The sequence below is a fragment of the Simochromis diagramma genome, unplaced genomic scaffold (assembly GCF_900408965.1).
Source record: "Simochromis diagramma unplaced genomic scaffold, fSimDia1.1 OVJJ01000026.1, whole genome shotgun sequence".
NCBI classification, from domain to species: Eukaryota; Metazoa; Chordata; class Actinopteri; order Cichliformes; family Cichlidae; genus Simochromis; species Simochromis diagramma.
In genome coordinates, this window is record NW_024386985.1 from 5,011,015 (window position 1) to 5,034,280 (window position 23,266).

General features: G+C 38.4%; 1 protein-coding gene across 4 annotated transcripts in view; it reads left to right on the forward strand.

Annotated features, from left to right (window-relative positions):
- LOC120738856 (gamma-aminobutyric acid receptor subunit gamma-3) overlaps positions 1-23,266 on the forward strand; it is a 72,846-nt gene that overhangs the window by 31,319 nt on the left and 18,261 nt on the right. For all 4 annotated transcript variants that reach the window (XM_040040382.1, XM_040040383.1, XM_040040386.1 and 1 more), the window contains 2 exons: positions 15,212-15,432; positions 20,387-20,469. In XM_040040382.1, the coding sequence (XP_039896316.1) occupies positions 15,212-15,432; positions 20,387-20,469 (304 nt within the window). The remainder of the gene's footprint in view (positions 1-15,211; positions 15,433-20,386; positions 20,470-23,266) is intronic.

Below are 23,266 nucleotides of genomic sequence, written 5' to 3' on the forward strand. Positions count from 1 at the left end.
TCACAGAGCAGTTCATGTGGTCACATCAGTTGTCATACTTGTATTGGTTCTAATTACAATGCAACGTTTATTTCAGGGTGCCATGACTTCTCCAAGAGACAGGTGGTGATTAATTCCTTTCTGAAGAAACTCAGCAGACCGTTTTCAGATGTCAAAGACTTTTCTGCACACCTGTGGTGACATTTTTAACAATGGCCCGATTAGTGTTCATTTGTTCCCTTATACATTATGCCTAGTCCTGTGACGAAAAGCTGGCAGCGCCTACGTAGAACTCGTGAAGCCGAAGTACTGCCGGAGACAAAACAAAACCCTTCATTCTGAATCTCAAACATTCATACCGAGATGCTAACGTTCTTCCATTCAAGCAAAGTTTGTGCGTATCTATATCTGCGTTCAGAGGTTTGCCAACCAAAGTCACTCCCGTCAAAGCAAGCAGCACAATTTTATTTCTTCACGCATGAATCCAGCAAGCAAAGATTAAAAGACATTGTCCAAGTTGTATAGGTTTGAACTTTATTATTATTTTTCCAGTTAACGCTTATTTTTATTCTTAAAATGAAGTCTATGAGAAATTAGTCAACCAGAATTTTACAAGAGGTCAATTTGGTCAATTTGAAAAACTGTCATTGAAGATTATTTATCTTACAACAATCCCTAAATTTGATCAATGTATTTCTATTTTGGAAAGACTTTATGCTTAATGCTAATTGGCATAAATGCTAAGATATCAGGTATTGTCATCATCTTGAACATCATGAGTTAACACTGAATACAGGTGAAATGTGTGGCATTATTTTCACACTAAAGTTTTATCTGAGAACAGATAAAAAACTTTCATCTTTACAGAAAACACTTAAATGTTTGTCTAACATTGATTAATAGTGTGCTTACTAAAAGCTTGTTCATGTTGCTGGTAAAAACAGCTTTTTGTAGGCTGTTTATTGAATCTGCTGAGGAAATAGTATACCTGATAAATTGCCTGTCTTCTAAACCTGTCGAAGGAAGCGAGTCCTCAAAAGAAAATATATTACATGTCATGTCCCAGCTGCTATGAAAAAGTGAGGACAGGACAAGGACTTCTACATGTAAGATTTAATTACAGTACCAAAAGTTCACCCTGTCTTGCAAACACAATGAAGTTCCACTTTGAACAACTTCATTTAAAAAGTGACTTGTAATAACTAAAGAACAGACTCTTCAAACATGCAAAAATTCCACGTCCACTTTAAAGACAGAGTATTCAGATTCGACCCAAATCTGAAGAGAAATTAAAAGTTATTACATTTTTTATTATCATTATTCATTTTTTGTATGTATTCCGGCTATTATTAAAAGCTGAATGTAATGGCTAAACAAAGGTGCTGGAAATGAGTTTATATATATTCACTCCTGTGAAAAAGTTAATTATTGCCTGCTTCCTAATTTTAAATTTTGTTGTTGTTTTTTTTTGCATATTTATCAAATTAAATGTTTCAGATTAAACAAATTTTGATATTAGACAAAGAAAACAGATATTAATACAAAATGTAGTTTTTAAATCATTTAATTAATTAGGGGGAAAACTGTGTGGAAAAATAATTGCTCACTCTTGTTAAATCATGAATTAACTGTGATTAACCCAGACCTGATTACTGCCTGACCTGTCGAATCAAAAAATCACTTAAACGGAGGTTGCCTGACAAAGTGAAGTAGGCTAAAAGATCTCAAAAAGCAACATGTCGCCCCACAATCTAAAGAAACTGAATAACAGATCTTTGGAAAATCTTCTGTGACCTGATGAGAAAAAAGCTGAAGTTTCTGGAAGGTTTGAGTCCCGTCATATCATACAAGTAACGGCAGCAGGAAAAGGAACATCAGAATTCCCCTCTCTACCAGAAAATGGTGAAGGAAAAGGTCCTAAAAAGAAAAGCAAAACAAAAAACGAATGAAGGTTGTGAAGTAGCCTAGATTTAAATCAGACTGAGATACTTTGACGTGACCTTAAACAGGCTGTTCTGTCAGTGTTTTCTGTTTGGACTTTTGTCAGTATTTAGTTTACATGCATGTTTCCTGTTTTGTTGTGTTAGCCTTATGTCTGTGCGCATTACGCCAAGTTCTACTTCCATTGTCTCATTAGTTCGATTTAGTTCAGCTGTGTTTTTACCCGTTTCTAATCATTCTCGTCATCCAGTGTATTTAAGCCCTCGGTTTCTCTCAGTTCCTTGTCTCATCATTGTTGGTTCCGCGTGTGTTTCCAGTCCAGTCCAGTCATTCAGTTTAGTGCAATCTGTCATGTTCTGTTCATTCTGTCTTCATAATAAACACCGTCCACATCCTCAATCAGCCTGCGAATCCTGCATTTGGGTCCCCTCTTCCCTCTCTCCACACACCGACGTGACATGGTCATGCTAAAAAAAACCTCCAGTGTAGCTGAATTAAAACAATTCTGCAAAGGCAAAATTCCTGCATGTGAAAGACTCGTTGCTAGATATCACAAATACTTGATTGCAGTTCTTGCTGCCAAGGGTTGCACAACACGTGCATGTTTCTTTTTTTCCACAGAGGAGTAGGCAGGCTTGGATAACCCACTTTTCCTTAATAAAATAAATGATTTTAAAAAAGAGATTTTGTATTCACTCGGGTTATCCTTGTCTAATATTAAAATCTGTTTAATGAGAAATTAGAGGGAAGGTTAATGCTTTTCAGAGTACTGTATTATATTATATATGCATATACACTAAAGAAAGGGTTTTTTTTTTTATTAAAAGGTGATCATATTATTTCTGAAAAGAAAACAAGTGACTGTCGTGTCTTCTTTACCTCACTGTGCTGTATTAAGATATAATGAGCTCCTAACTGCTCTCCTGAGCCTGGTGGGTGGAAATCACCAAGCGGCGCTAATCAGTTGATGAAAAGTACAGTTAGAATTGCTTTTATCCCCCCGATGCCCACTACAGCAAGACTCAGCCATACCTCAAACAGAAACAAACTTTTATATTTAAAAAGTACAATTTCAATAATACCTCTGTGGTTTTCTACATGATCTAAATGCTGCTGAAATGAATTAAAGACAGCATGAGGAGAAAAGCTTTTGGGGCTTAAACTTTAAGAATTGAAGGCTTAATATTACAGAAAAACCACTGGCAGCTTGTTACCAGGACTTTGTCCTATAATTATAAGGAGACTTCTTTTCCATAAGTTGTTTATTTTAAACTGTTGATTTGCTCCTCCAGTTTTTTTTGTCCATGTAATGGCCTTTCCATTAGTGAAAACTTTGTCGGAGGTAAACTGTAAAACTGACATGGTAATTTCCATGTGTTCCTAAGTGAAAGAGTGGATCAGACTGGACTTTTCAGGGCCATGTGTTTGACACTCCTGGATTAGAATACCATACACCAATGTGTCATACACCTGGATCTCTCAAATGTTCCTCTTGTGCTGGTTTATGGTCATAATTTAGTGTATTTGCATGTCAGTCCCAAAGAAATGTGCTTCTTGTGTAAGGTATTTAATGCAATAAAATCAGCATTTTATGAAGTGCATAAATCAAGATTATGAGGGGTAGGGTCTTTACAATATAAAGCGCCTTGAGGCAACTGCTGCAATTTTGTGCTCTATAAATATTTCATAGTTTATTATATAAACTTCAGTACATTGTATTTTCAGACTCATATTAAGAACAACCATCATCACATTAACCAGCAGCCAGAATTAGTTCAGTCAGATCATCTAAACATTATGCACTTGTAAATTCTCCTTTGGGTTAGGGTTACCTTGTGATATATTTAATTAAAGTAGGTTATATTATTTATTTATATATTTTCAACATTTGACAAAAACCCTGGGGTCTGGCTGGGCAGAGGAAAAGGAACAAAAGCATGAAGTAAAACCACAACAAGAGAAAACTAACAAGAAGTAACCAAAGACCAATAACAGTGAACATGTAGACAAATGCAGGCGAGCACAGACAACACAACACTGCACAAAAAACCCAACAGAAAACACAGACCAGGACAGACCTCATGCCGAGTGTAAAACAATCAGGGTCATGTGGTTTAGAGAAAAGGTGTTGAAAAGGAAAGCATCTAAACGGGGACCGATTTCCAGTAAGCTGTTTAATTTGAAAATAGTGACAGTGAAGCACAGCAAGAAGGAGCTAATCAGAAAAAGCAAAGCTCTGAGACATGTTTTTGTTAGCAGTGAACAATATGCTTAATCAGAGAAGACCAAATCTTTGTAATCATAAAGTAGTTGTGTTAATACAGAACTTGCTGGGAATGCAGTGTCCAAGGAAGCCTCCTGTAAACAAGGAATTCCTGCCAAACAAAAGCCAACAATGCTTTTCTCACTGAGAGCTTCCCACTCACAAGCTGTTTGTTATACACTGGATGACCAGAGAAACACAGTATTTATGCCAGCTCATTTCCTGCTGCAGAAAGAAGCTGCTGGCAGAGCTCCTCCAACATCCCTGCTCGTGTGGTTTTCTTTAGCTCCCACCATAACATTAATTTGTAATGTCCCTGCAGTTTGCAGTCACTGTAACTGTTTGGCTCACACCTGCTAGAATACAAAATGACCTTGATCATTTCTCATCCATGGTGTAAAAAACAGTTTTGTAACTGATGGTTTAACAGTTACAAAGCGTCTATTTGAACAAAGAGAATGTTGCATTTCTTATTTTTACTTTGTGGCTGAAGATTTGGGAAATTAAGTCATCAGCATGAGGATCAAATTATGAGGCTCTCGGTAACACAACATAGAACAGGTCTCTGGAATATTAATATTCTCCACGTGTGGTTCAGTTAGTATTTAATGAACTCAGAAATATCGTTTCTGTTTTTAGCAGTGTTCATAATTTTCATGATACCTGTGCGTACAAAGGATCCTCTTTGTCTTGCCTACTGTTAACAGAAGCAAATTTTCCTAGTAGGAAGGAAGGATTCAGTGTGTTTTTGGTTTGTTCTCTTGCAGGGCAGATTGTCTGATAAAATCTGCAAAACCTGAGGTATCAGTTTCAGTGATGCAGTTATGTGGGAGAGTCTGAGCACCTCTGGGGATGTCACAGTGTGTTGTTTTTGGGAGTTAATGTACAGCCACTGTATCAAAAAACATAAATAATCCTTGTTTTTTTTTCTAATATATTTGTTCTTCACAGTTTATTTAAGTAATCTAAGAGTCAGCCACTACCTAGTAACCTTGCTTGGCAGTAGGGGTGGGCGATATAAACGATACCACTTCCATTTATGTTGGAAGTGGTAGCAGAGCTGTACGTTTTAATTAGTTTCAAAAATCTCTCAGTCAGAACATGGTATGAAATGTTTAGGTGGAAACTAGCGGGCTAACTTCCTGTTAACTTCTAACTCCGGTAAATTTAATAAATTCTGTTTTCATGGATGCATGGATGTTAAACTTAATTGTTACACCTGCTAAAGCAGCAACGCTGATGATTTTATTAAAGATGAAAAAATTTAGACCATTCGTTTGACTTTGGGACCTGAAGCAGACGGAGTTTTGGACCCAGATTACTCCGCGAAGCTCCTTACTACGGCAGCCGTAATACTCTGACAATCCATCAAAACATTTTTTAACAGATTTCTGCACACCAAAATCGGTTTGAGGTCAGTAAGCACAACCAGAATTCATACATAAGGCACACTCGATTTTTGAGAAAATTAAAGGATTTTAAGTGTGCCTTATAGTGTGGAAAATACGTTATACAGAAGAAAAGAATATATCGCGATATATATCGTTACCGCACGTGCTTCAAATTATATCGCGATATGGATTTTAGGCCATATCGCCCAGCCCTGCTTGGCAGGTATTTTCAGCTTCTGTTAGAGTTTTTCCAGGTCTCGTTCTGGCCCAGTGATGTGACTCTCTGTCCTTGACATTACTGTATTTCAGAAAGTACCTTCCATCCATACTTTTAGTTTTTTTTTTTTTTTCCCCTGAAAGAAACTTCAACTAACAGCACAAGAATCAAGGTTTGAGAAAACCTTTTATTGACATATATTCAATTTCTTTAATGACCCTGAAGCCATTCGGACACACAGCATTGCTAACTTCATCAGTCTGCTACTCAGTCTTTTGTTAATATTCCTCATTCCGCTTTAACAGCTTTAGTAAAATATTCTTTTAGCACTAACAGTCATAATGTCTAACATGCATTCAAATTTGTGCAATGATAGAAGTTGTGTATAAAATAATGTCTCTCTCTCTCTCTACATAACTTCATCTGATTGGTCATAAACAGAAGGTCTGAACAGCTCAGACATCTTCACACAGATTTGGCAGTAGAAAAAAAAAGTTGAGCTGTCTGCAACCTGCGCTTTAGTCTCTTAGGAATTATTTGTTCATACAGTGACCTCATCATTGATCATTTGTGTGGTGTCAACAACTACCTTATTTAAGAGGAAGTAACAAAAATACTGGCAGCCACCATTGCTACTCAACAGAAAAGGTCAAAAAAAGCAGAACTGGTCCACCTTTTTCTCTTTTCTCTGGTTTTAGTCCAAGTTTCAGGGACGAGTCACATGTTGGCAGGTTGTAGTTTCATGCAGAAATACCAGAGGAATGCACGCGCTGAGATGCGGTCTCAGAATTATCAGCTGTAGCTGGGCAGTTGATGAAATTAAAAATCTTAATTCATTACCAGTATCACCTGTATCTGATTGTTTGCGTGGTTTAGCAATCCATGCTAAAACCATCCTCAGTCCATTTACGTTCAGCAGACTCTTTCAGTTGGAGAAAAAAAAAACCTGAGTGAGGCAGAAACAGGTTTACATACCACGTCAAGGTGTTGAGGTTGACCCAAATGCAGATGAAGACACGAATGAACTCGTGATGTTTGCTGAAAACCTGATAAACAAAAGTCACATGAGAAACTACACTTCAAGTTAAAATGATGACAGAGACAGGGAACACGTCAAGAAAACACCACAAGAAATGGCAAAGATCTGGTGAAAACCAGATAACCCAGAACAGTATGAGCAGTCAGTTTTATCACATGCTTTCAGTGCCCTGAATCTAAACTGAATCTACCTGTGATTCTAAGTGTGAATTATTTGGTTTTCAGCCTTCACCTACTGAATCAGTGCACTTTGAGCACTAGGCCCTACCACATGGATGATAAAGTTTGCCTCCTTCTTACATGTAACCTTTTGCTGCCTTTAATAAGTACAAGAAGAAAACCCTTAGCCGGGAAGGAGAGTGCCAAGATGACTCAAAGCAGAGGACAGATACAGTATGTACTTTGTGCCTTTTTCTGCATAATCATTAAGTGCCAGCTTCACACTGCAGGGCTGAAGCTGTACACTTTGCCCTAGTTTATCGTTCTTGGTGCAGTGACCCGCGCTGAACTTACGAATTGGAAATTAACAATACAACTCTAAAAGGCTACAGATTTTAGCAGGACAATGTTTAGTCAGGCAGGTAATTGCTAGGTAGTTGAAAACAAGGATGTGGCAAGAATGAAAGATACAGCTATTTGTGATTTTCAGAAGAAATACTTGTTCTGAAAGTGCTTCAGTTCATGTGAAGTAAAATATAGACTTTATAATCCTTGAAGAACTTGAAGTTGGGCACCAATAGTGCAACCACAATCTTTGGAATAAAGTCGATGAATACCCAAGGGTGAAAATGCAGTTTGCTCTCATTTTTCTTTTATTCTATCCATTATTCTATATATTCAATTCTATATTCATATGTTGGCACATATCAGCATGCCAGCTCTACTGCTGCCTCTTAATGTCCAGTTAAAAGTCAAGTCTTGTTCACCTTTTCTGAGAAACTCCCATAATAAGGCCTGACCTCAAACTTTTGATAATAGTATACAAAGAAGCAAGATTTATGTATTCATCTAATGTTACCTAAGTTGCCCTATTTTATTTGAAACACTGTCTACACACAAAAGCTAACCAGCTGAACAGAAATGCCAGTTGGGTGTTGATTAAATTAACTGCTCTCTTACGGCTCAGTCAACCGTGTTTATCGATGATTGGGGTTTTTTTTTTGCTATTCACACCCTCAACCACTTCTAACTGTGAGGTGATTGCACAGGCCACCTGGTGGAAGACCCCAAACAGCCAAGTTCTGATCACACACAGTCACTGTCAGTCAGATTAGTAGAGGTTTGCAAATAATTGCCATCTAAATTGTAAATGCAGTCAATCGATCTGAGTCAGTCTGCACCAATGAGCACAACTCGTCTGTGTCCAGTCTTTTTGCAGTAGGGGATTCAGCTCATCTGGTTGCCAACTGGTTGTATTCTTGTCATACTTCTGTTTAGATTTGAGACTACCAAGCAGATATCCCATTTTATAGTTAAATCACCATCCTGCAGCAAATGCGTCACTAATAGTGGAGGAATTTCAGTTTCAGATCCACAAGGTTCTGGCTGCACTCTGAGTGTAAGCATTTACCATGAATTCCTATGTCAGGGTTTGAATGGAAGGTCCCAAATTCAGACTCAGTTGGGCAGGATAAAGAAAAACTTAAAGTAAAGTCCAAAAACCAAAATGCATTCCTCAAGGGGAAGCAGAGAAGCAAAGGAAAATCCAGATGAAACATACGGAGAGACAAAAAAAGCACAAAGGTCATATATGCATACACAGACACACTAAAGGCAAGCAAAGGAAAGGGAATAAATTAAATTCACAGCACCAAGAATATATATGTTTACATTCCCCCTAGGGCAAATTATTAAGCGCTATAACAATATCCTCTATCATTTCTATGCTGATGACATTCAACTACACTGTTCCTTCAATACTTGAGTTTTATAAATTGCCTAATTTAAGTAACTGCCTGACAGAAACCAACCAATGGTTAAATGACAATTTCCTCCAACTAAACTCTGATAGAAGTGAAACTGTAATTGTTGCTCCAGACCACATGGTCTCAGAAATTAGGCAGCATATCAGCTTCTTAGACCCTTATGTAAAATCGAGCCTCAGAAACCTCGGTGTCATATTTGACAGCTCGCTGTTGCTTGAGCAGCATTCTAAGCAGCTGGTCCGAAATTGTTTTTATCATGTACGGACTATTTCAAAAGTCAGACTAATGGTCTCAAAGCCTGAACTTGAGATGATTATTCATGCTTTTTATTTCCTCCCGTTTAGACTACTGTAACAGTCATTTTACTTGTTTTAACAAATCAGCCTTAAATCGTCTTCAGACTGTGCAGAATGCTGCAGCACGTCTCTTAACAGGCACCAAGAGAAGATCTCATATCACTCCAGTTTTAGCCTCCCTTCATTTTTAAGTTTTAGGTATCATTTTAAAATTTTAGTTCTAACCTTTAGCCCCTACATGGTCAAGCTCCCCAGTATTTATCTGACCTGCTGAAACCACATTCATCTTCTCGAGCTTTAAGGTCATAAGATCAGAGACTGCTGGTGGTATCCGCACACTCGTTTTAAAACTCATGGTGATCGGGCCTTTCAGGCAGTGGCACCACGGTTGTGGAATTCTCTTCCACTGTCTCTACGCTGCACGGACTCCATTGATTCTTTTAAAAAAACAGCTGAAGACATTTTTATTTTTAAAAAAAAAAAGCATTTGATTAATTTCCTCTTATGGTGTTTTTATTGTTTTGCATTGCTGTTTTATTTACTGTTACATTGTTTTATATTTCCATTTCTTGTGTTGTAAAGCACTTTGTGATTTTTATCTGTGAAAAGCGCTATATAAATAAAATTTACTCACTTTATTTACATTTTTATTTACAATTTACAGTGTCCCACGGTTTTGGAATTGAGTTGTAACCACAAACTATAATATATCAAACAACTCGTGTGTGCGTGTTTTACTGCAGAGCTTATAGATGCATAATTCCATGCAGGGGTCAAAGAGGCAATTTTAATGTTTTATATTTCAAGTATTCCTCTGCATAGGCAGAATGTGGTGATTAGGCATATCCCACCCATTTGAGGCGACACAGTGCAGAACAAGGTTATTCTATAAATTGCTTTGCATCTAAAAAAGTCATTAACAAAGATGTATTTACATAAGAAGACAGGAAGGTTAGTGGAAGATGGCCCTGAACAGCTGAACCACTGCAGGCGGTTCAGAGCAGAGGTGTCATCCTGCCTCACATTTCAGCTGTACATTCATTCCTGAGCCATTATTCAGCCCGGTGGCTGTCTCATTTGCATTCTGGCCACTTTAAACAACGGGTAAACTGTGGCAGAATAATTCCTCGACATTAAGCCATGTGCATGTTTTCAATAATGAGTAATATTCCCATTTCTCCACATGATTTAAAAGCTGATGAGGAATTATTCCATTATGAGAGTAAATGTGGTCAGCGTGACCTAACTTAACTTCTGTCAGACAGGACAGAATGAGAAATGATGGGATAATATTTAGCTTTCTCCACAGTGTATTTAAAAAAGTAAATTTACACTGGTGCCTCATATGAACCTACACTTATTTTGTCAAGCATTTTCCATGTCTATATGTCAAAACTGCAAATGAACAGAATACCCTTATTATCTTCGATTACCAAAAACCTCTATAAAAACCTCATGTTTGCACTTCTGCACATGCTTTTAAATAGCTTGTAGCTTGCACTTTTTACATTTAGAATATAGTAACTTTTTTAAACACAATTAATCACATTTTTGGAGAACAACAAAAGGACTTTTGTGAAAAATTAGAAGTAGTTTTTGTTTGTCAGTGTTTCTAAGGGAGAACAATTTTCAAAAGCCAAACAACACAAAAGCTTAAGAGTTAGGTACTCATCACCATCATCTGTGATAACTCTTATACACTGAATGAAAAAAACCAAAACATTGCATAATGTTATGGCCCGTCTAGGGGTGGCCATACCATAACATAAGGGTGATCCATCCCTGTATGACCCCAAGCAGCACATCACACAACGAGTACAATTTTGATGGTGATTTATTTAGAGTGAGTGAATTTTAACAAAGCAAAAGGAACGGACTATAGCTTTGGGGTGGACCTAACGCCAAAACAACAAACAAAAGGGAGCCTATCTAAAGGATGTACCAAACTTATCTATGAAAAGAATCAAACCAAATGACAATGACTTATCTCCCCAACTAACAAAAACATGAGAAAAAGGTCATCAAATAAAAAGGCAGTCCACCCCTACATGCTCCTGTATAAAGAAACAGCGGTCGGTTAAGGTGAGCTGAGGATGAATGACTGGCAGTCCATGGCGGTGTCATCATATACGTTGTCTCCAGGTAGTTAGCCAATCCGTACATGTTTTCTTGTCCGCCCCCTGTATGCACCAATCACGGAGAGGCACCTGCACACTCAAATTTGCATATCAGCCGACATTACGACAGCAGTTGTAACCAGTGTTGGTCAAGTTACTTGAAAAAAGTAATCAGTAACTAATTACTGATTACTTCCCCCCAAAAAAGTAATCTTGTTACTTTACTGGTTACTTATTTTCAAAGGTAATTAATTACTTAGTTACTTAGTTACTTTTTAAAAAACATAATTTACAACCTGAATAGGTGATAAAGCGATAGATCTTTCAGCCCAATTCTACTTTTTCTGCATAATCCATCATACAAAAAGTAATCAAATGGAAAAGTCTCTTTTTTTTTTTAAACTTGTTTTATCAGTTTTAATCTTTTAACTTTATGCATCAAGCAAAAATTAAATTATATGCACCATTCTCTGACTTGAAGAAATTCGTTTAACATCCATCCATCCTTTCGCTTCCGCTTATCCTTTTCAGGGTCGCTGGAGCCTATCCCAGCTGTCATAGGGCGAGAGGCGGGGTACACCCTGGACAGGTCGCCAGTCTGTCGCAGGGCCAACACACAGGGACAGACAACCATTTGCACTCACATTCATACCTAGTGACAATTTGGATTATCCAGTTAACCTATCCCCACAAGCTGCATGTCTTTGGACGGTGGGAGGAAGCCGGAGTACCCGGAGGGAACCCACGCAAACACGGGGAGAACATGCAAATTCCACACAGAAAGACCCCAGCCTTTCTGATGCTGGAATTGAACTCAGGACCTTCTTGCTGTGCGGCAACAGTGCTAACCACCGTGCCACCGTGCTGCCCTATTAGTTTAACATTTTCTCTGGAACTCGAATGCCACAAGCTGTCGGGACAGTTCACAATTGGTCAAAGTTTGTCCAATTTGAAGTCGGCCGGCACAAAAGAACTACATGCTCCCCCACTCCCCAAAAACTGAAATTTAATGGTTTACTCACACACAATGAGGGGAGTTGGGGTCTTTCCACAGGTGCTCAAGCCTGGTCGCAGAGATTTGGTCCCATTTAGCCACAGAAGCAATAACGAGGTCCAACTCTTCCAGTTTATTGATAACACCTGGCTCACAGGTGACATTGCAGTTAATCATAATAGTGTTAAATGGGATGAAGGTCACACCAAATTGGGAAAATCATTATTTTCATGCCTCTGTCTTTTTGTAGAGAGACATTGCCATATCGAAATGAGGTGGGCCATTTCCCAAACTGCCAACACAAAGCTGGAAACGCTGTTGTCACGTGCTGCAGTATTCTTTTTTTCTTACTGGACAGCAAATCAAAACCTTGCTGGTTAAAGTGAAAGATGAACATCTTTTATTCTGTACTTTATATTGAATGAAATGATCATGTGGAGTCCATTTGTAATGCACATCAGCACCTTTAAATTTAACATGAGTATGTACAGTATCTCTACATCAGCAATCTTAATATAGCTGCTCCTCTGAGGCATTTGAGGTGAAAGACCCATTTTCTTCACAGTAACACCTGCTGTAATGACTGGAAGCAGCTGCAAGCAGCAGGGAGGGGAAGTGTGATCGATACTCCTTCAGAATAGTTAAAATTACCTCTAATGTGAAATTATACAAGACACTCAAAGCTAGAAATGCTGATGTGTAAGGGTTACGTCTCTCCCTCCACCTGCAGCTGACTGTTTCCAGATGTGATTCAGCTCATATTAAGTTTCATTGTTTGATCTGCAGCTCTGTTCTTTCACTGGTCATTAAGTGCTGGATATTATTTACATTTTTTTCCCCTGAGCACCACACAATTAAAGGTCATGAGTACCCAGTGGTTCTCTTGATTATGGACTTCCTTCTAATTGGTGAGCTATTCAAACTGGTGCAGAGACTGGGTAAAAGGTCAAATGCATCTCCGGCGGTGGCAGCAGAATAAAAAGATGTAGGTTGCTGGAGGAGGGCAGGCTATCATTAATTTCATTATGCTTCACTTCTTTGTCTGTATTGTTACCAGAGGACTGTAAGAACTCAGCTGTTGCTGAGGAGGATTTTAGCTTGGCATATCGCAGATCGCACTAGCACAACTCATCATTGCTCATCTACATGATTTATATGTTTTCTTGTCACAACGGATAGTTACTGTATCTTTTGAATAACAGTCAATTGTTAGCTTGATTAAATTGCATCCTATGTGCAATTAATGTAATAGTGATGTGGTTCTTTAATCACGTTGTGTCTTAAATAACTTTTTGTTTTAGTTTTATTTTCTTAGGTTTTAAAAATTAAAGTACTGAGTGAATGTCTAAGCATCATCTGCAGACCAAGAAAACCTCCACAACTCCATGAGTGCTGCTACCATAGAGTGCAGGATTTCAGCGTACTGAGTGAAGTCGTGCTTGCTTATAAGAGCAACACTGGGCCGAACTGTACATTGAGAACATATATTTACTCATGAGAAATGCAGGAGGCTTTTCACTGCCACTTTACACCTTCAGGTGCTAAAACCACCACAAATACCAGGAAGTGTCATAACAGTATATTTGTTTGGTTTTAAATCCTGAAAAAAAAAGACTTTATATCAACAGCATCATCGGCTCTTCGGTGGTATGCTACTGGATTCATTTTCACATTTTCCTCCCTGCTTAAATGGAAGACTGTAACTTGCATATAAGCTTTTTGATAATAACTCTTGGCAGAGTTAGTAAGTAGTTTTAAAATTAGGAGAGAATTTAAAAACCTACATGAGATAAGATTCAGATAATGTATTTGAGAGTTAGATAAGAAGTAGAGTGAGTCAAGACTAAAAATGTAAATAAGTGAGAGAATGTCAGAGATTCAGTTTTCACTTTACCATGAAAATTCGAAAATGATTTGACTAAGAAGAAATAATGGCTACAAAATGATCGTGGTATCAAATGTAGGTAAAAGGAGACCTGTGATTTGCTCTAACCTGTACTGAGCAGCCACCTATTGCACTTGGTGATATGGAGCCTTGACAATTTACCCAGAATGCACTTTTTGTACTTTTCTCCAGTAAAATATTAGAAAACAGTCAGTTTCAAATGCATTTTTCATGCCTAATTTTTTTTTTTCATTTTTCATGTGGATATCACCTTATGAAACTCTCAGGGTTAAAAAAAAATGCAGAAAAATGTGTGAATGTGAGTTTGAATGGTGGGCTGTCTCTCCGTGTTAGCCCTGACATAGATTGGGAACCTGTCCAGAGTCTACCCCACCTTTTGCTCAATGGCAGCTGGAATACGCTCCAGCCACCTTGCGACCCTGAATTGGATGGATGGATGGACAGACAGTCATGGACGGGTTTTTGCAGTTTAAAATGAATGCTGTTCAATTGTTCTTCTTTTAAAGACTTCACAGAGTCAGCTAAATGGAGCTGAAGTGGTAAATTGTTCTTGAGTCTTGATGCTGCAGACTGAAGAGCTCTGTCCATCCTACTCTTCAGGCTTGAATGAAGGACATCTAATAGATTTTGAGTATTTTAATGAATACAGTGAGCAGCAGTGTGTTTAACAATATGATTTTTTTTTTTTTACATTTCACAGGTCTGCTGGGTAACACAGGCGTGCCATCGGTCTGTCCATCAGCTGTCTCATTCTCATTTACATATTTCACATTAATTGTAGTAAATTATTATTTTATTCAAAAAAATACAAATTGATAAAAAATAATGTAGCATTTGAAAGTTCAGACCAATGATGGAATAAGCATCACTGGTCACATATGGCCAAGTGAATACATAAAATGATAGGCGCTCCCCCTGGTGAAAATGACACATGATTGATGGTATAGACTCATGTGTTTCTGACACACACAATACTCCTATAAAGAGTCATTCACAAACAGAAATTCAATAATCCTGGTTAGCAGGTGACATCGCTCCTGTTTTCTCCCCATAGCCACAGAACAGCATTAGTATTTTATTTTTTAATAGTTTGGATTATAATATGGCAAAAAAAATGATGCGTTGTTTGGTTTTGTTTTTCTAGGAATATCAAATTGACATCATCTTTGCCCAGACGTGGACCGACAGTCGCCTCAGATACAACAGCACAATGAAAATACTGACTCTGAACAGCAACATGGTTGGACTTATTTGGCTACCTGACACCATCTTCAGAAACTCCAAGACTGCAGATTCCCACTGGATTACAATGCCTAACCAGCTGCTCAGGATATGGAACGATGGGAAGATACTTTATACCTTAAGGTAAAGACAGAACTCAACACAGACATCTGTTCATGTTTTACTGTAATACAACACAGTCAGAAGATATGCAGAATTGTCCCTCAGCGACAAATGTGGAGACACAGTCAGAGAGTGTAAGGAACCCTTTAATCCTGCGAATTGACCTGACCCCCAAAGTCCAGTTCAGTGTCCTGACAAGAGAAAGCGTACAATGCCCTAAAAATCTAGTGCGATCACTAACCACAGACGCTTCTTCACTTGCAAATGCCTCTGTGAAAATCATGCCCCAGTTACATGCATACAAAGATGAACCTCCCTGTACTTAATCCATACATTCTTCAGTTAATTTTTGTAGCCGCTTATTAAACTTGGGGGTGGAGCATATCCCAGCTGTCCAGATGGGGTACATCCTAGACAGGTTGACACTTTGCTACAGTGTGTCTACATAAATAGCTCAGGAGGGTAGATCATCTACTAATCGAAAAGTTAGTGGTTTGATGCTCCAATCTGCATGCCAAAGTATCCTTGGGCACGATAGTGTACCCCAAGTTGCTTTCTGTTATGTGAGTGTTAGCTAGAAAGCACTTTGGTGTAGAAACAAGTGCTTCAATGAATGTGTGTGAATGGGTGATTGAGGCATGTTCTGTTCAGCACTTTGAGTACTCAAGCAGAGTAGAAAAGGACCGTATAAAGCTCAGTCCATTTAGCCCATGCAGGCACAGGGAGAACATGCAAACTCCACACCCAGCCAATTATTAGGCTGCTGCGAGGTGGTGGTACCAACCGCCACCAGAAGAAATGCTTTTGAAGTTTTGAACTGAAAACTTTGAAAGGTATTTAGACCGTTACTGCTGGACTTTGTAGAGCAGTTGAAGCATTGAGTCAAAGTGTTCAGGTGCATTTTAAGTCTGGGCTTTTTGCTGGGCAACTCCAGGACAGAGATTCTCATTCTTTTGTGTTCTTTTGCCTCTATGCTTCTCAGCATGGCTTAATTGTATATGCATAAACTTGTATATCCACTAAGTATGCATGAGGTGCCATAAATAGCATATGGCATACACACATTCTTACGTCTGTCCCCATATTTGCTCATTTCTTAGTTCTGTTTGTTTTAATACTGGACACATAATCATAATTTGGCAATATAGTATTATGTACACAAATAGTTAAAGTATAACATAGTGAACATAGTATAACAATAGATTTATTTGTGCTTATAAATAAAATTTGAAATGTATGTTGTTTCATTTGGCCCCATTTAAGCTTCTGATACATGTGCTCTCTATAAGGGTCTTTGTATTCTCACTGTCCTCATTTATCCTGTAATTTGAGCCAGTTTCAGTGTTTTTAGGTGGGACTGATGTGCCACCAAATATCACTTCCCTCATTACAGGAAGAAATGCTGCAGTGTGGGCTTTATTCTTTCAGTTGTTAAGATAATGTTACTGTTCTTACTGCTAATTTTGCTTGAGTTAGCAGGAAGAGGCGTTAAGTGATCGGATGTTTCGTCTTCAGTATGTGATGGCATTTTATTTTATTGCACAGCATGTAACAGCAATGCAAAACAAATGTCCTCTGTCTGCTTTTAACTCCTTGCACGAACATAAAATTTTCCCCAGTCCAGAAAATTGCCTGCATAAAACCTGCACATTAATCCTCTGCGTAAACGTGGGATTTCTGTAACCCTGTGACATCATTCCTATGGTACATAGCATATTAACATTTTTTTCCATATGATTTTTGTAATTACTTTTCTGGATCTTGATGTTTTCTGTGCCGTGTCACCTTTGAGCCAGCAACATCCATTCATTTCATCTTGTAAGGAAATTTAGCGTCCTTATTTAATAATAAAATGAAGGCAGCACCATTCTCCAAACAGAGCAGTGCAAGAGCAATTAGCCTCTATCTTCAACTATTGTAAGTGCAAATTGGTTGCTTGAGATATAAGACCAATTTACAGAGGCATCTACCCTCGTACCCTCGAGCACTCTTTGTAATTGCAGCACTTCACATTTATAATAAAATGCTCCTTCGCTAATAAGCATCTCTCGGCTGTCCTCGGTCTTTTTGTAGCCGCCCTTATGTTTGACATCTTCACATTTTTTAATTGACATTTTCTGTTGAGGCAACTGTATTGCAAAGTATTCCACACGTAGTGTCTTTAAAGGCTATCAGACTTTTTTTATTCACACAGAGTAGTAAATCCAACAAAGAAGTATCAGCATTTCGATGTCCAAGTCAAGCCATAAACAAAGATTGGTCCTCATGAAGCTCTATTCAGAAGCGTGCAAACTTTGAGGAGTAATATCCGCTGATGGCATGAGAGAAGGCTATGAAATGTCATTTGGTATTAATTGTGCACTGGCTTGGCTGGAGTAAACAGAGATGACATTTTGTGATATCCATGCCTCTCCCACATGCATCGTATTGTCCCAGTTCCATGCCTTAATGAGGCTGAAAGATCATACCACAGTCACTCTGCAAAGATCCTTCTCTCTGCTGTTCTTCGCTTTTTACCGTCTTTTTGTTAATGTGACACATGTAATCTACACGTACAGAGCATTCCTTTTATACTTCACTGTAAGTAAATTGGGAAAGCCATTTTGGAATAATTAATATAATCCTTTAAGATTTTTTCTCCTTATTTTAATGGTTGATTACTCAGTCACATGGTTTGATGTGTGAACAGAACCAATTCCATTATGTAAAAAGAGGTCAAGGCATCCTCATCACTTCCTGTAGCCTCTTTTTTCAGTGAAATAAGAAATGCCATTTGCTCTTTTTGGTTTTGTCTTTTTTTTATTATTATTATTTTAATTATATCTCAGTACAGCTTTACCCCTTTCTATTATTAATTATATTATTATTTTATGTCAAAGTGCATACAATCACATAGACCTGGGGAGAGGGATACAGCAGCCTAAATGACTGTCTTTTGAGTTTTATAAATCCATTGAAGGACAATAAAGGCTGTCACAAGTGCACAGTCAGCCAGAGAAAGCCATGAAAACTGTATAAAACTATGCACATTCACCTTGTGTCACTAAAAAAGATCTAAGCCATCGGTCCCCTCTTGCTGTGTCCTGTCATGTGTGGCAGTGGGACATTTAGAACATGGAACATGGAGTAGCGTTAGATGGACTATTCTCAGCGAGATATCTCAGTCCTGAGCAGTTATTGTGCTACTGCCCATTAATCTGGAATGGGCAGTAACAATGAGCAGTACAATGAGAAAGATTATTCATAAATGAAGAACATCCAAGGCAGTGGATGTCGCAGTAAATTCACTCCAAGGTCAGACCGTGAAATCCTCGGAAACTGGAGAAAAAAAAAGTGCTACATCTCAGACTCTACAGGCTTCAGTTAACACGTTAAATGTAAACGTTCATTACAGTACAATTCAAAAAAGACTGAACAAGTATGGTTTGTTTGAAAGGAGGCAGGAGAAGTCTCTTTTGTCTAAAAAGAACGTGGCACCACAGCAAGGTTTGGAAAAACTTCTGGCACAACTGTCAGCACGGTGGTGGAGGGCTGATGATAGGGGCTTGGTTTTATAATTTACATTTTAAAATTTGCCTCCACTAATACACAGTGACTGGTGAAAGGAATATAATGTTTCGTCTATTGTATCGGCTGTCTACCCTGAAACAGTGACCTTTGCCCCAAAGGTGAACAGACAAAATGATAGATTAACAAGTCCAGAGTGGCATCTTCAGATGTTATTCAGTCTCAGTTGCAATCACAGAATTTTCAAGTTTTTCATTGTAAAGTAACTTAAAGAATTAATGACTGAAATACGTCAGCGAGTTCAACAGCAAAACAGAGTTAGAGCTTCGCTTCCAGGATCTGAAACGCATAAGTGAGATGTGGGCTAACCTGCTGACCGAAAATAAGAAACGGGCCAACAAGAGTTTACCCGCCAAGTACAAAGTCTTGCTAGGAGATTGAATACTTATTTCACTCAATGACATGCAAATTAATATGCAACTTTTATAATATTTGTTTTTGTTTGATTTTAGTTTTTTGTTTGTCTCTCAAACTAGAAGAGTCTGTTTGTTTCTTTGTAAGTGAGCAAACTTAGAGATTCAGCCCTGGATCAAATAATAATTTTGCCTATTCTAAATTTCAAATTTATATTACTGGGCTTAATCTGAAGCCAGCAATATGCAGGCAAAAGAGCAAATAAAATTAAAAAACACCCTCAAAACAAACAGTGCAATCAAACTCCCAGAGGCACAGGCTGAAGCAAGAGTTTAAGGAATGGGCAACATTGACACAGAAGGAAAATCTGAAGATCTGTTTTAACAAAGCTGGAAAGCTTAACTGCAAAGAGTAACGAGGCATTCAGCTTGTATAGCTGAACAAAGTGGGCCAGAAACCTCATAGGAAACTAAACCAAACTGGAAGTAAAATCCAATAAAATGCATAACATGAAGTGCTCTATATGCTTGAGTCTAAAAAGGATTTGAGCACATTTTTGAGATTTTGTAAATCATTAAAAGAGTATGTGAAGAAACAAAATACTTTCTCTCTTCTTTCACTTTCTATCAAGTCAAAAAAAAAACAAACCTCAGTATTAACATTATGTTACACAGATGTTTTGTTTCATGGCCAATGTTTTCTTTGGGTAGAAATGACCATGGAAGGACATAAAGAAGCATTTTACAGGGGTTACAAAGGACAAGCTGAAACTGAAATGGAAGAGTAGCTTCTTTGCCGTCGCCTGTCCCCGCGTGTGCAGTAGCTTTGTGATTTAGACGTTTCTCACACTTGAAGCTGCATCACACTAGCTGATTATCATACTTGAATCCCTAATATGTAGCTGCGAGGACGCTTTTATAGCTAAATGATTGTTCCTCCTTTCACATTCCACCGATTCCATCGAGATCATACTTTGAAAACCTGAATATGAATTTACACCATCTGGAGCAAAGCAGAAGAGGTTCATTACAAGAAAATCTTGTTCTCTTTGCAGGTTGACCATAAACGCAGAGTGCCAGCTGCAGCTGCACAACTTTCCAATGGATGAACATTCATGTCCGCTCATCTTCTCCAGCTGTGAGTACGCTGTGTTCAGTGCAGTGTTCATCTTCTCCTGTATCTTCCATGTTTATGAGAAGTACAGGATGTATTTTACTCCTCTGCATTTTCAACTTATGTGCATTGTTTCACCATGAGCAGAGCTATACGGGTCACACAGGATCCATATGATCCTGCTTTGTATACTGGGATATATTAACATGTGTTAATACATAAATTGAACAAACACGGAGAACAATTAAGACCAAAAATGACCTAGGTATAACAAAGACTTTTACATGTCTGCATCCAGTGGCCTATTGCGTTAAATCTTCCAGTACATATCACCTTTCCAAAAAGCAGTTGTTCTGTTCAGTTAGTAGTTTTGTTTTGAGCATTTATTTCTTACAGTTAATGTAAAGGATGTAGTTTACTTCAAGGAAGAACCATAAAACCACCAAACTAATCGTTTGGTGGTTCGAACCTTGGCAGCTCCAGTCTATATGCCAAAGTATCGTTGGGTAAGAAACTGAATTCAATGATGTTTTCATTGAATTGTGAATATTAGATAAAAAGCACTTAGGTGTAGGAAAAAGAGCTTGTGTGGATGGGTAAATGAGGCAAGTTGTATAAAGTGTTTTGAGAGGCATTATATAAGAACCAGAATGTGGGAACATTCCCGGCTCTACAAAGGCTTTAAAACTTTGGCAGAGCAGATGCGTTCGTCCACCTGGAAAAACTGTATTAACTGATTACTCTATGTGTGTGAAAGAGATTATGAAGACCCATGTCACATGTCCCAGAATTGTTGTGCTGTTGTCCAAATGGTTACCACAACTCTTTAATTTAATTAGGTATTTCTGAGAGGCAGCAGGTTTTATCCTCCGCTTTTCATTTCAGTGTGGTTATAAGTAGTCATGGCAACATTTGAGCAACATCTCTTTGGGTAAGCTCATACAGAAGTGCCTGGACATTTTAAAGAAAATAAGCATGCCATAAAGCAGGGGTCAGCAACCTTTAACACTCAAAGAGCCATTTGGATCCGGTTTCCACGCAAAAGAAAACACTGTGAGCCGCAAATACTTTTTGACATCTAAAATCAAGATAACACTGTATATATTGTTTTTTTACCTTTATGCTTTGTGTGAACAACTAAGGTGTGTTGCTTATGAAATCCATGAAGTGCTACAGAGAAAATTACATTTTATTTATGTAATTAACACATTTTGAACTCTTAAAGAAATATAACAAAAGGAAAGACACCCAGCTGAACTAAAATGATCCATGTAGCAAACAAAAACTGTTGTGAGCCGCCACCCTTATATCGCCTTTGGGCTTTTGGAGCCTTGACCTGACTTTTAAAAAATAATTGGAAAAAAAGCACTCTGCTGCTGAAAAAAGAAAAATAGATATTTGCAAAATTCTGCCTAAATATGTATTTTACCTGGTTAATGTGTGTGGCGGGGCGTGGTCTAGGAGGACGTACCTGAGCGGCACCCGCAATCACGCCTCGCCGCCTTAACGTCTGTGCCGTCTATGCTGTTGTTGGTATGTGCCGGGCTGTGAGCTGAAAAGCTACAGCCGGCTGTATGCGTACAGCAACCGTGTGTGAGAAGTGGTCAATAAAGATATGCTGAAAAGCATGTTCATCGGGTCTGCCGTGGTATGTTTACAATGGGACTTCTGCTCCCGAACCTCTGCGCACAGCGTCTGCATCTTTACGCAGGACTGTAAGCTGTCATCTGTGAGGCGTGAGCCGTGTTTGTTTTTAACATAGTTCACGGTTGAGAATAGCTGCTGTCATAATGTGGATCCGAAGATCCATAATTAGACTACCTGGGGTTGAAAGTCTCGATAAATGCATGCCGTTTCGGCGGGTTAACCGGCTTCCACGAGTGTGACGCTTATTTTGAGCCATGAAAAAAATAATAGAATATAATTTTATTTTTATATTTCAATATCACAATAATCTTCCAATTTAGAACTACAAGTTAAAAAAGAACTAAACATAAATAAAATACACTTCAGCTAAATACTTCTAATTTATTTTCCCCAAGCCACGCGGAGCCGCACTATACGGACTAAAGAGCCGCAGGTTGCCGACCCCTGCCATAAAGCATGGCAGGGCCAAAAATAACAGTTCATCCAAGATTCCATTTGAGGCTGGCTTAAAAGTGAGCAAGTCCCCATACACTCCCATGTTGAAAGGTCCAACAGTTTATGAACATAGCTAACCAGTGTTAGCTGATTATTTAGCATAATTTAGTCATTTCTGTCCTCAAAATACTAAAACCGATGCTTTGAAACTGGCAGCCAGAGGGGATGTCACAGTGGCTACATCCATATTTTATTACAGTCTGTGCTTGTTTGTTTTTTGGTGGCTTTTAAACATCTGTTACTTGTAGCAGATCACCCAGTACAGATGTTACGGTCTAGTTTTATACTTCCAGTCATTGGCCACTTGTTTTGTCCACAGGCCAAACTGAAGGATCTTTAAACATTACAGCTTTCACCAGACTAGCATGCCTCAGCTAACAATTACAGCTTCACAAGGATATCATCAGATGGAACAACGATATGATGCTGTGGATGTTTACATCGCAGTTTCCGTCTTGATTTCAGGCTCGCTCCTCCCTTACCATCCAGTAAACCTGGCTCACAGTGAATGTAGAAACGTGTCTAACTTGAAGCTTGAGGTGTCTGTGATGTGTTAGTTGCAGTGGACCTTCAGTGGCCTCTCAAATTAGAGGATTGAATTGGTGTGATGAGACAGGGCGCAAGGTCTCATCACACCCTATTAGGGTTTAAAATATTCTCGCTGATCTGCCTCGACTGT